Below are 13162 nucleotides of genomic sequence, written 5' to 3'. Positions count from 1 at the left end.
TGTTCCATCGTTTTTGTAGTCATTCTCTTGTCCCTGACTAGTGTTCTCATTGGATTCTAAAGAACACATTTTACTAATGATCTTGTAATCAAATTTGACTTGCATGACTTTATAACCTCCTCAAAGGAGTCAAGTTCCTGAGCCTGTTTGTACTAGTTCCTTAATATGGATTCAAATTCAAAGGATATGCATATGCCCCCCTCTTAACGTGATATTCACAAAAAAAATAATAGAAAAAAGCTACTAAATAATTAAAATAAATGCCAAGTGCAAATGTTTCCATGTGAGGCATCAATTTCATACCCAAGGATATTCCAGATCCATCAAATGACAGCACTCTGAAGAAGACGAAAATGATATATTTTTTTCTAGACACAGGGAAGTCTTCAACAAGATGTAACTCAAAATCCTTATTCAAAGCCTATATAGATGACTAAATGGAAGCCAAGTCAAAGGGAGGTTCTTTTTTTTGTGACTTCATCTTCTGCATCCGCCGATCAGACTGAATATGGGCGTTGCATATATACGTGTATATTCCGAGGAAGAGCCTCTGGATTTCTGATTGCCCCGCTTGTATGGACTAATCGCGGGCGGGGAGGAGGCAAAAGTCAACTTCGGCAGCGGTCATGGGTCTGCCGCCGGGACCTCCGGGCGCCGGAGCCCTCCTCTTCTTCATCTTGTTCTTCCTCCCAAGAGAACTGGGCGTCTCCGGGCATCTGGGCTCTCCCGCCGCTCCCGATCTCGGCTTAAAGACGGGCATGATCCTCCCGCTGGACTTCCGGGAGGCCAATTCTTCTCGAATCGAAGCCATACAGGCGGATCGCGGCGCACGGCGACGGCTGCGGCTGCTACAGGGAGCCGGCGACCATAAACAATCCGCCCGTATGAGGCTTTACGACGATCTCCTCACCCGCGGGTGCGTCGTTGTCCCCTTGTCAATGGAAATTGGACTCATGTTTGTCAGTCCTCTGTTCCTGCACGGGCAGATCTATGTTTTTTTTTTCTTCCGCTTATTTCGGATCGGATTTACTCTCGAAGGTATTACACTACGAGGCTCATGATCGGGACACCGCCCCAAGAGTTTGCGCTCATTGTGGACTCGGGAAGCACCGTGACGTATGTTCCGTGTTCTACTTGCCAGCATTGTGGCCTCCATCAGGTATAATCGGCCTTTTCTTGTAAGGCCGAACCCTGACGTTTTTTTAAAAATTGAGTATCTTCGTTGAAACGGGTAAAAAAAGGAAGAATTACGTTGTAATCGCAAGAACAGCAGTTTCCCTTGGTTGAGACTTTTACAATTTTCTTCTCGCTCACGCAGGCTTAGAAATCTCTTCTCGCATTAGTGTCCAACTATTCGTTATCGCCTGCGACGACGAAGATTAGGGAACATAAACTTTTTGTTTGCCTGCTACTGTCGACTGGGGGCAGTACAAGAGATATACATTTCTTTAAGGTTGAGAAATTCGGTAAACGTTTGCAGCGCTAAATTACCTGCTCGATACGCTTTCAGTGGGGATTTGTACGATGCATACTAGGAAAAAAACCATTGGATGACTCTCAATTATTATAGTTTTTTTGTAGTCGTTGTCCCCTTCAATTTCGACTGCACATTGAAAGCAGCTTTGGGTCTGACCGTTAACTCCATTTTAATTATGATTGTTGGATGCAGCATTATAAAGACCAGAAAGGTCTGATAGCTAATTGCCTCGGGACATGTCCTATTAGTAAGATGTACAGCTGTTACGACAGTGTCCTCCCCGTAGTATCTTGGCATATCTACATGCAATGCTAATGTTCTGTGGATAAGCTAGAGTGTGGCCAATTCTCCTGTCTTCCAAACATTTTTTTTTGGTTGTATTGACAACTTGTGTGCAATACCTTTATTGGAAAAGTTGGTGTTGACGGCGATATTTATGTATTTCCCTGCATTGTCTGACCTGAGTCTCTTGATCTGCATACATAGTTGATTCCTGATCATGGAACGGTACAGAACAATTATTTGAGAAATTTTCACCTTAGATCACAAGAAATGCCGCCACAAACAGTAAAAACCATCTACATCTGGGCTAGCACCGTGGCATACATTCTCTGCTTGTCAGTGATAATCGGGCACTAGTCTGTCATTCCTCTTCTCTGGTATCAACTGAAGTAGAGCATCTATACTTGGTCAATTGACATGCCTTGGATGACAAGTTAAGAATATCAAACCCACTACATGTGCGTGTGAAACAAGTCTTTGTCTAGAAGAGAGATGGATGCCTTAGGTGGTTATGCAACTGCTAGATTTTCTCCAGAACTGTTGAAGAGAGCCTGACCGAGTGGAGGCACATTGCTAAATGGCTCTAGGGGAGACACAAACCACCTCCCACTTAACGGATATGTTCTTCTACACGGATACCTAGTCATACAGAGAACATCCATTTTATCAAGAAGAAATCTCCAGCTTATACCACTGACCAACCTAAAAAAGGAAATGAGGTGTTCCCTCAGGTGCGTACAAAACCACACTGATAGATCCCTGGTTACTGAATCTGACATCTCCAATGTCTGTTAATATAAGATTCTGCCACCAAATGCTGTGACAGATGAATAAGTTACAAATCGACGATTACTTGGGGTCTTATGGTTGGTGGCCACAGTATCATTGACCCTATTGGCCATAATCCTCTCTTAATTATGCCATGGATGTAGAGCTCAGATGTCTTCTGATCCGGTTCACATCTTCCTTTAATCTCCCCAGATTTCCTCAATACCCCTAAGCCATATCACAAGTCTTTGATATGGCCTTCAGTCGTCAGTTGACGGGGAGAGAAGAGAGGAACTTCCGGTCAAGAAAACGACCAATGTACTTCAGAAGAAAAAGGGAAATAACTGTGGTTCACGGTTCATTCGCTAGGATGGAGAAGAGGGAAGGGAAGGGAAGGAGGATGAAGAACAAGTAAAGGAAAAGAAAGAACGAAAAGTGGACTCTGCAAGGGTCGCTCCCTCTGGTCGCAGGCCTGATCCCGCTTCCAGCCTCCAGTTGTAGTTGCAACTGACTCTGCCCAAAAACGCCGACCGCCTCGTGGGGTTCCTGCTACTGCTACTTAAGCTCCCCTGCACGTGAGAGGCTTTCGTTCGCACGTGAACTCACACTGCGGTCCTTCGCTTCTTTCTTTGATATTTTTTGGAGAAGAAGCGACTTGTATCAATACTCCCCAACCTCTTTATTCTGTGCCGTCGCATCATACATCTTCCTGGAGTTCTTGTTCTTATAGGCAAGTTTCCAACTGTTTTCCTCAACATGTCATCTCTTTTAACAATAGTTAGGTAATAGTCCATCCAGAGAATGGTGTTGTGTTGGTCTTAGATGCATTTTGACAAGTTAAAGTTGGCTCTCTTCTTGCGGACAACAACTAATGCAATGGCTTTCTCCAAATCTGAGAGATTCTCTCGTAGGAGAATTGAATGCCAAAGATTTTGGTTCTCTGGAAGGAGGCCCATAAAACATGTTAATAGCTTCTACTTGAGGATATAGATCCTCTGCTTTGATGGGGATTCTCCACTGTCTATTGATTACCAATCTCTCTTCAGATTGCCTTCAATTTTCGATGGCATTGGTAACTGAGGACCCTGGGGTGGAATTCGCGGTGGAGAAAATCGAAGGATACCAGATGCCAGGGATTCAAGGTCCTGAGGGTACCTTCCAGGTATGTGATAGGAACCTCTATTTAGATTCGTATTGGGAGGAGACTAGAGGGCGAGGCGAGGTAGAAGTTCCTGAGGTAGAGAGGCGAAACGGAAAGGATTGGAGAGGAGGCCGAGCAGAGGGGTAGGGATCAGCCAAGGACGAGCCGCCTGAAAATGCTGGGAGATGTAGTCGATCATGAGGGATGGGGATTGTCGAGGGACAGGGAGAGAACCTAGATGTGGAGAGGTGAGACAAGAGACCTTACTTCATTTTTCTTGGCTTTCTCCCTTTGAGAGGGGATTCCTATTTAGAGGAAATACACAATAGCCAAATGACTGAAACGCCCCTGTGGGCTAACACGACGAAACTACCCTCGAGGTAGGTTGAGGATCCTACCAAGGATCCTATTAGTATGCATCATGGTGCAGCCTTTTCTGCCCGTACCACTGATACCATGGATATGGGGGGGTATGACACATCAGGCCAGAGAATACCCTCCTCCGGTAGGGACAGGAAGTGAGGATTAGTGGGAATTTTCCTCCTGTATGAACGAGGAAATAAAGTATTGAAGTTACAAGTAGGGAATCTATGGACATCCCCAAAGCCTCAAAGCATTGAACTTCTTCCTCCTGCGAAAGGCCAAACCTGAAAAGAGTGGATTTGGTTCGATTGATCTGCAATCCCGAGAAGTCTGCAAAGAGGTCTAATGACGTTGAAAGTTTTTGAGCTTCAGCCTTCAATAATGAAGATGGTATCGTATGCACACTAAAGTAATGGAATGCCTGTTTGGAAGCTCTCTGACTGAAAGGTCTTCAATGTATCACTAAAGGTGACGCTACAGGTGGCCAGGGCGTCCACTGCTAAGACAAATAATAAGAGTCCCAAGGGGCATCCCTGCCCAACTCCTCTTTGGGGGTGTATCCATCCACTCTATAGTTTGCCATTCATCAACACCAGAAAAAAGTGGGTATCATGCATCTCCTCTCCCATTCTATTGGGAGGTCTCTCTTCCTCATCGAGGCCCACAAGAAGTCGTAGTCGAGAGAGTCATATGCCTTTCCAAACTCAACTTACCACATGAAGCCTTTCTTCCCCTCTCTTCACCACCCCGCTATCATTTGCCCCTCCACTACTGTGATGTTGATCAGCTTTTGACCACTACTGCTAGTTGATAGGTTTCCCCGGATGCGTCGGGGGCATTATCGTCATGCTGCTACGCTTCCTTTTTCTCTGTGTTGCCTTTAAATAACACAGCCCTCCTTTGAGGAGGGCAGACTGAATGTTTGAGCTTAAGTAATAGTTGGTTTCCTTTCTCTCTCGTCTCTTCTATATCCACGCTCCGTCTCCCACCACAATCCCCGTCCTCACGATCGTCTCTGCATCACCGCATCTTCAGGCGGCTCGTCCCCGGCAGATCCCTATCTCCTCTGCTTGGCCTCCTCTCCTACCCTTCCCGTTTCACCTCTCTACCTGGGGAATCTCCAGCCTCGCCTCGTCCTCTTCCCCTTCAGATCCGAACCTAGCGCAAGGTTCGTATCACTAGTCCACTACTGCTATGATCTCCAAACTCATGTTGTAAGGGTCCAACAAAATTGGCCGTCACCCGCTTGAGTTTGTTAGCTGGTACTTCTGCTTCGACATGAGGTAGATGGAGTTAGACAACGATGTGAGCCTGAAATCACCAATTCTAATAGCCTTTTGGCATTTCGGTACAAAAAAGAGGCATGACTTGTTTAAGAGCTCTAAGCCTAAGTTACCCTGCTGAAATTCCACCAATGTGCACATAACTTCTGCTTCAACCATCTCCCAAAACTCATTGAAGAAAAACACTGAAAGTCCATCAGAGCCCGGAGCGCCTTCTCCGTTCAGTCCTTTTATGGTTTCTTTCACTTCTTCTACAGCAAACGGTCTTATCAAATTAACCTGCCCTCCTACAAGGAGAACATGAGTTGAAGTTACATTCTAGTATTTCCCTTTGGTAGCTGTTATCTCCCTCGACAGCGTCCACTCCCACTCCATCGGGTCATTTCTCCTCCGGCGACGCCCACAACACCGCTCCACCACCCTCACTCCCTCCTCATCGTCCATCCCTCTAGGGTCAACTCCCTCATCTCGATACAATCCCCGGCTGCGATTGTATCCAAAGATACTTTTCATGGTTCATTCTTTGTCTTGGAGTACAATTGGAGGACCAATAAGAAGGGGCTTCGGCACATTTAAACATAATTGGGCTGAGGCCCACTTGTGAAATTACCCACGCGGATACTAGACAATATAAATTAACTTACCATTTAAAGTTGTGGGCCACGTAAACTGGTTTCTCTCTTTTACTTCATTCACCTAATGAAATCTCATTATTTTTTCATAGGACCCAAGGTTCCAGCCTGATGAGTCGAGCACGTATGAGCCTCTCAAATGTAATGCTGAATGTTCCTGCGATGAAGAAAAGAACCAGTGTACTTACGATAGGCAGTATGCAGAGCGTAGCACCAGCAGTGGTGTTCTTGGTGAAGATGTTATCTCATTTGGTAATGAGAGTAACCTTGCTCCACAGCGGGCTGTTTTTGGGTGTGAAAATTCAGAAACTGGAGATCTGTTCAGTCAGCATGCTGATGGGATCATGGGGCTAGGCCATGGTCCCCTCAGTGTCGTGGATCAGCTCGTGAAAAAGGGGGTTATCAGCGATTCATTTTCTCTGTGTTATGGTGGGATGGGAGTTGGTGGAGGTGCAATGGTTCTCGGCGAAATTTCTCCTCCTCCTGACATGGTCTTTTCTTACTCAGACGCTCATCGCAGGTATGATTTGATTCCACTTCTTTAATGATACACCAAGATTTTCCTTTGTTATAGGAAAAATGCTTTTTGTTGATCTCACTCATTTACCCAAGCCTTGGAATGGGAGTAGCCCATATTATAACTTAGATCTGAAGGAAATACGTGTTGCTGGGAAGAAGCTGCTTTTAAAATCAAGGATCTTTAATGGCAAACACGGAACTGTTTTGGATAGTGGCACAACTTATGCATATTTGCCTACGGAAGCATTTACCTCGTTACGTGATGCAGTAAGTCATCATTTCTTACTTATTCTAAAAATTCAGGAAGATGGTAGGGAATATGCTTAACCAATTTACATTTTTTATTTTTTTTTAAACATACCATTTTTATTTTCAGCGGAGCAGTTTCCTAAATTTATTGTTATTCATGCAGTGCTCTACTTTATTGGAACTTATTCTTTTATGCTCAAATTTCGTTTTTGAGCTATGCAAAATTTCTCTTTATATTTTGAGAAATAATTCTAAGTTTTAACAAAGTCCTCTGTATCTGCTATGTTTCCATCTACAGTCATGACCATGCCATGCTCCGTGTGATGGAAGTGGGACTAGACAAAGAAAACATTATTTCTGAGTATTTGTATTTGATGATGGTCCTGATCCTCATCATAACAGAGAATCGGAATGGTTGTAACATAGATCAACCTCATTTAAACATTTAATGGAATTCAAACAAGATGTATTTATGTTTTCTATGTGTTAATTCGAATAACATACAATGATGTGATACAATTACTGGTAAAAGAGACATTCAGCTCAACCTCATATAAATGTTTAATGGAATTCAAACAAGATGTATGTATGTTTTCTTTGTGTTAACTCAAATGACACACAATTATGTGATATAATTACAGGTCAAAGTGACATTCAGACTTTGGAACTTCTTGATACAAACCTTGATCTAGGTTCGTATCGGGAGGAGGTTGGAGGACGAGGTAAGGTAGAAGTTCCCGGGGTAGAGAGGAGAAACGGGAATGGTTGGGGGAAGGCCGAACTGATGGGTTAGGGATCGGCCAAGGACGAGCTGCCTGAAGATGCGGTGAGGAGGAGAGGGGAGACAAGAGACTTCTTCTTTCTTCTTGGCTGCCCTCCTAAAGGGAGGGCATCCCTATTTAAAGGAAATGTATAGTCGCCAAATGACTGAAATACCCCTATGGGCTAACATGACAAAACTACCCCTAGATAGGTTGAAGATCCTCTTAAGGATCCTATCACTTCTCATAACATATATTAAGAGAAGTCCGTTCAATGCACCCATCAGATTTAAAATTTGAAATAAACAAATTTCTCCTCTTTTGTCCAAGAAGAAAATATTGTTTTTTATCCTCAAAGATATTCAGATCTATCAAGAAGCAATTTGGTTTGCTATTGCTACTGTATCTGCGAGATAATGACTTCTCTCTCAATTTGGTGCATTCTAGGTAATGAACCATGTTGCCTCTCTCAAATTAATCTCTGGGCCGGATCCGAATTTTAAAGACATCTGTTTTTATGGTGCAGGCAGGTATAGCTTCTTTTTTCTTTTTCAAGTTCACTATTGATGAATTGTATTCTTCTCTTCGTGTCAAAAAGTGAGCAGTGTACATATTTGAAAATTGTGTGCAGCGATGCTTCTCATCTTTCAGAGACTTTTCCCGAAGTTGATATGGTATTTGGTAATGGTCAAAAGTTGTTGCTTTCTCCTGAAAATTACCTATTTCAGGTAATACATCGTTTCAAATTTCTGAAAGCTGAAATATATTACCCAGCTTCTAGGAAGTCTATTTGTGTTCCGCAGAAGAGTCTCAATCATCTATTCCGCTGACATTTTTTCTTCCCTGGACTGTGTACAGCATTCGAAGGTGAAAGGAGCCTATTGCCTGGGCATATTCAATAATGAAAATGATCAGACAACGCTTCTAGGGGGTATAAATTTTAAATGTGCTTTTGGCTGGATGATGTTTTTGATATCCCTTTTTGAATTGTATGCTTCTAGGGGGTATCCCTTTTTTCGTCATGTTTAAGTAACCAGATGCTATCTATTGTGCCTTTTTCCATACAGCTTATTCAATCATTTTGTCCAGCTTTCTCCACCCAGAACTATCCTCTTCTATTGGGTCATAAAAGGTCATTATTAATTCGAAGATTATTGTTGGAACTCTAATTCTCGATGTGAGAGACTACACTTGATGCGGATCCCAATGAGTAGAACTATTTTCTTATTTTTATATTCCTATTGTATTGATTTCCTTCTCCATTATTCCTGAGTGTTCTACTGTACTTCTTGTCTATATCGGATGCATAACTATTACTCTGTAAAATGGGGATTATAAATGATTTAACATATTCCAGTTCATTACTTATGATTTTTTACCGCATAGGGATCATTGTACGCAATACATTAGTAATGTATGATCGTGCCAAGCAACGAGTTGGCTTTTGGAAGACCAATTGCTCATCGTTGCAAAAGAACGTTCAGCTTTTCAATGACTCTCCGCTGCTAGCTCCAGCACCCTCTCCTTCTGTTATCACTGGGAATTCTACAGAGGCACCATTTTCTGCATTACCCCCCAAGGCCCTATCTGACTTATTGGCAGGTCAGATAATCGACAGCTTAGAACTTTAACATCTATTTGTTTCTTTTTTCGTTGTTATGCTATCCTGATTATGATTTGAATATTTAAGTACGTTTTCCGTTATTGGTGCAAACCATAAACACTGTTGTGGTCTCTTTCTCAGTCTAGACATATTCCTCTCTGGTTTGCTTGAATCATCAGGAAGATCTGTGACGGGCCATGAGATTCCTGTTAACTCTTTTGAATGCCTACAACTGCTGGGGTTCTTTTAAATTTTGGTAATTTCATGAATAAGAGCATAATATGTTTCGGGCATCAGTATCTTTCCCAGAAGGTGATTTTCATTAAAATAGCTTCAATAATTCAAATGTAATGAAAAGACAATTTCAAGCTGTGATTTCTATAAGTTTGAATTTTTTTTGAAGAAAAAAAGGAAGATCACCTGGAATCGGTAATCAACGTAATTTCTATTACTATCAATGTCAAGACTAAAACGAATTATCCCTACCCTGGAAAGTTATTAGCAAGGTGTGAAGAAACAGATAAAGTCATACTTCGCTGAGTGTGTCACAGGCTGCAGCCTCAGCGTTTCTCAGTTGCCGCCAACCAGAGGATAGGGTTTGAAAGAAAGTCCTCGACATCACATGACACGTGAATGACTGGCTAAGATATTAGCTTTACATGAACTGGGCTACAAATGCCTAAAGTCAAAAGTGTAATATCACCATTTCTTAGAATGATATCAGCTTTACATGAAATGATATCAGCGTTCCTCAGTAGGCCCATTACGAGAGACTTAAAGCGACACAACCCAGTGTTATTAAATGGTCCCGTTGATAGGGTCCAATCCCGGAACTGTCCTAGGGGTAAAAAGAGGCACCATCCACCTCATATGATGAAACCCCAGGTGAAGCCTCAAATCACATGGGAAAGCAGCTGGCCTATGAGTAAAGCGTTGATATGTGAAGGACACGATTGATTTGTCTTCAAGATATGAGTGTGGCTGAGGTGTGAGCATGAGATCCTCTCGAGTCAGGAAGAGGATATTTCTATGCATAAGTAAGTGTCTTGTCTCGGGTCATCACTGCCTCCTCTGCCAGACCTCTCCTCTATCCTCTTCCTTGATACAAACCAAATCCAGGTCTGTATCAGTTGGTATCATAGCTTTGTTGGAGCCCCATCTGTAGAAATGTCTTCCCAGATTTGATTTGGGATTGGAGAGGTTGAAGAATTACAGCTGGGTTAATGTTTGGGTCTTAAGTTGCTGACATATCTGAGACACCAACTGGACACAAATGGCATGTGACATTCAAATGAAAGTCAAGATTGGGTGAGAAGTTCAAGACTATGTAAAGGGGACCAGATCCAAGAAACAAGCATCGACGAGGAGATCAGCCAATGCAACCAGGATCTCCATCAATGTCTTCTATTTTTTCTTGATACTCTCCAGAGGATTCTCTCTTTCTCATCCTATTCACTCTGTTTTTTTCACGAATCATCTTGGTATACTGATCGTGGAATTATGAGGATCTGATCAGATCGGGCCCCATAACAATCCGATCCATCCTCGTGATCATAATTTGTATTGGTTGCGGTGACCAATCTAACCCCAGCAACTCCTGAACAACCAACCATTGCCGCTGGGAAACCTCAGCAACTCCTGCTGCCCCCAATTTCTCCTCTGCCAGCATCTTCCACCACCACCTTTCAAGATCAAAGCTCTCAAGCTCAGCTCTACAAGAAGCTTCACTGAGACTCTGTGCTGTAGCCGCCAATAACACGGAATTTGCAGCCATAGATGACACGGTTGCTCCCATCCTGTGCCGCGGCCATATCCCTGAGTAGTAACAGTCTGAAGAACATAGACCATGGCAGTGTGAGGAGGATAGATATGGTACCAAGGGGGAGTTTTTTCTGATCGTGTATTATCATGATCAAAAGAACCGTTCAATGACAATGTCCAAGATTGATCATGCTTGCTCGTCATCTTATCGCGATGATCAGTCTAATCATAGGATGTTGATCGTGATCTGATTGGGCTCTGATCCAATCAGATTGGTCTTCTGATCAATCCCCAATCCTTGGAATTCTCTTCAAGCTTGAGTACCAATTATATGGTTATTCTCCTCGGCGTGTATCAGTTTGATAAGGCAGAGACTTATTTACCCTTCTTAACTTTTTATTATCCTTGAAAATGGAAGCAGCAGAAATAATTTGTCACGCCTTTTGGATTTGGTTCAATTTTTTTTACGCTGTATCTGGGATAACATCTGTACTGTAGCCCAATATATCATGAACGAGCTTATTCAAATGCTTAAGTCTGTGTCGTTCAGGTAAACATAATTCATACCCTTGAAGCTTTTGCGTGCATCAATTCTTTTTATTGGATAAGAAGGTATAAATTAACAGTTAAAAGTTGCAACAGTTAATAGTTGCATTCCCCTCAGAATTCTCTGCCAGGATCTCAGATTGTCTTCTAACTTTACAGCCTGGATCTATTAGAGACCAATTCCTGTCTCATTTCTAGTATTTCTCTCGTTGAGTACTGTCATTGTTAATAATGGTGAGTGATGTAAGCAGTAATCAGTGCCAAGCAATATGACTGAATCTCAGTGCTTTAATAACAATTTGAAAAATCATAGTTTATTTTTTCAATTTCCTGTTGTTTCTAGGTGAGGGAAGCTTTTTTTAACTTATCTATTTTTCTGCCTCATTTTAGGGGATTTGAATGTTAGTATTATCTCGTTTGATATGCATGTTAACATAAATAAATCGGAGATGATGAAACACCTACCAGAACTTTCGGAGGCAATGGCACGTGACTTGGAAGTAAATGTGTCCCAGGTTTGTAAAATGTGCCAAGTTTTTCAATTCAATCATAAATTAAAAAAAGAATCATTAAGTTGAGATGGAGTCCACAAGCCACTTCTAAGCTTAGCCATCTTTACCTCTCTTTTGCGTGATCTTTTTGTTGTGGTTGAAAACAGGTCAATTTTGTAAGAATTGAGAGTGAAGGGCAAGGCACATTTATTCAATGGGATATATCTCCATTAGGTTCAACTCGTCATTTTTCTCGTGATGCTGCAGTGGTGAGTAATTTTTCCAGTTTCAGACCTGAGTGAGATGTTCATGTTTTTGAGATTTGACTTACATGAAGCTCGTTTCAGGACATAATTACTCGATTACTTGAGTACCGTGTTCGCCTTCCTGAAAACTTTGGGCCTTATAAAATAATGAGTTGGAAAGTGGGGCTAACATCTGAAAGGTATGCTCCAAATTTGTGTTTCTCATTTCATCTGAAATAAGCACGAAGATATTGACTTATATGTTGGTCCCATGATTTGAGAGATAGATAGAAGGAGCTTGTTTTGTCAGCCAATTTTATACAGAAATGCTATCTAATTCCTGAAAAATCTGAGGCATCTAGCGGTCATCTGACTTGGCTTCTTTATCCTCATTCATTGCATGGCTCAGGACATGGTGGAAACGGCATCTTTTGACCATCGCAGGAGGCAGTCTGGGGATCATTGTTGTTGCTTTTATTTCAGCGTTTCTTTTGTGGAGACATCAACAAAGGGAAAATGCATACGCCCCAGTGAATCCTGACCAACCTGAGCAAGAACTTCAACCATTGTAAATTTTTTTGGGCCTTCGATGATTAGTGTCATAACAATGTATAACTTTGGAGTGTTAGGAAGCTGATTTTTTGCTCCATCTGTTGAACTTCTTTGTAAATCAGGGGATGACCCTTTAATTAAGAACAAATATTTTATTCGATAAAGAGGAATTTATTAAACATTTCATGGAAACACTCACGACACTGTTTGATTATTAGATCATCTCGCAAAAAAATGACATTTCTACCTATGAATCGGACAAAAATGGCAGCTGACACATCAGAAGAAATCTGTATCAGCCTCCTTCACGAAATCTAGACTTGGCCAAGTGGAACAGGTAAATGGTCCAGATTGCAGTTCATGGACTATGCGTGGAAGAAAAGGTCCAAAGAACTCTTGGGATGAACCTGAAACATTGGTGAAAGCTTAAAATCCTTTTATTGGAGGAGAATCATGTTTCGATAAAGCTTTCACCAACATTTCATCTTC

At 42.1% G+C, this 13162-nt stretch overlaps 1 protein-coding gene across 1 annotated transcript; it reads left to right on the top strand.

The window, feature by feature from the left end:
* The first annotated feature begins 473 nt into the window (after positions 1-473).
* Positions 474-12837, top strand: LOC144700299 (aspartic proteinase 36-like). The gene is made up of 12 exons (XM_078571801.1): positions 474-916; positions 1039-1159; positions 6039-6466; positions 6576-6732; positions 7923-8005; positions 8107-8203; positions 8334-8406; positions 8862-9077; positions 11776-11900; positions 12044-12145; positions 12224-12321; positions 12531-12837. Exons 1-12 carry the CDS (start codon positions 627-629, stop codon positions 12691-12693), a joined length of 1953 nt encoding a protein of 650 aa, XP_078427927.1. The 5' UTR covers positions 474-626; the 3' UTR covers positions 12694-12837.
* Positions 12838-13162: the final 325 nt, after the last annotated feature.

The sequence above is a fragment of the Wolffia australiana genome, chromosome 2 (genome assembly GCF_029677425.1).
Source record: "Wolffia australiana isolate 7733 chromosome 2, ASM2967742v1".
Classification (NCBI taxonomy): domain Eukaryota; kingdom Viridiplantae; phylum Streptophyta; class Magnoliopsida; order Alismatales; family Araceae; genus Wolffia; species Wolffia australiana.
This window is presented reverse-complemented; position numbering and strand designations above follow the sequence as displayed.

Excerpts from the sequence above, each read along its gene's own strand:
- LOC144700299 (XM_078571801.1), top strand. The coding sequence starts at position 627 with ATGGGTCTGCCGCCGGGACCTCCGGGCGCCGGAGCCCTCCTCTTCTTC. Across the intron at positions 6,733-7,922 it reads TTACCTCGTTACGTGATGCA|GTAATGAACCATGTTGCCTC; the intron begins GTAAGTCATCAT and ends GGTGCATTCTAG. Across the intron at positions 8,204-8,333 it reads CTGAAAATTACCTATTTCAG|CATTCGAAGGTGAAAGGAGC; the intron begins GTAATACATCGT and ends GACTGTGTACAG.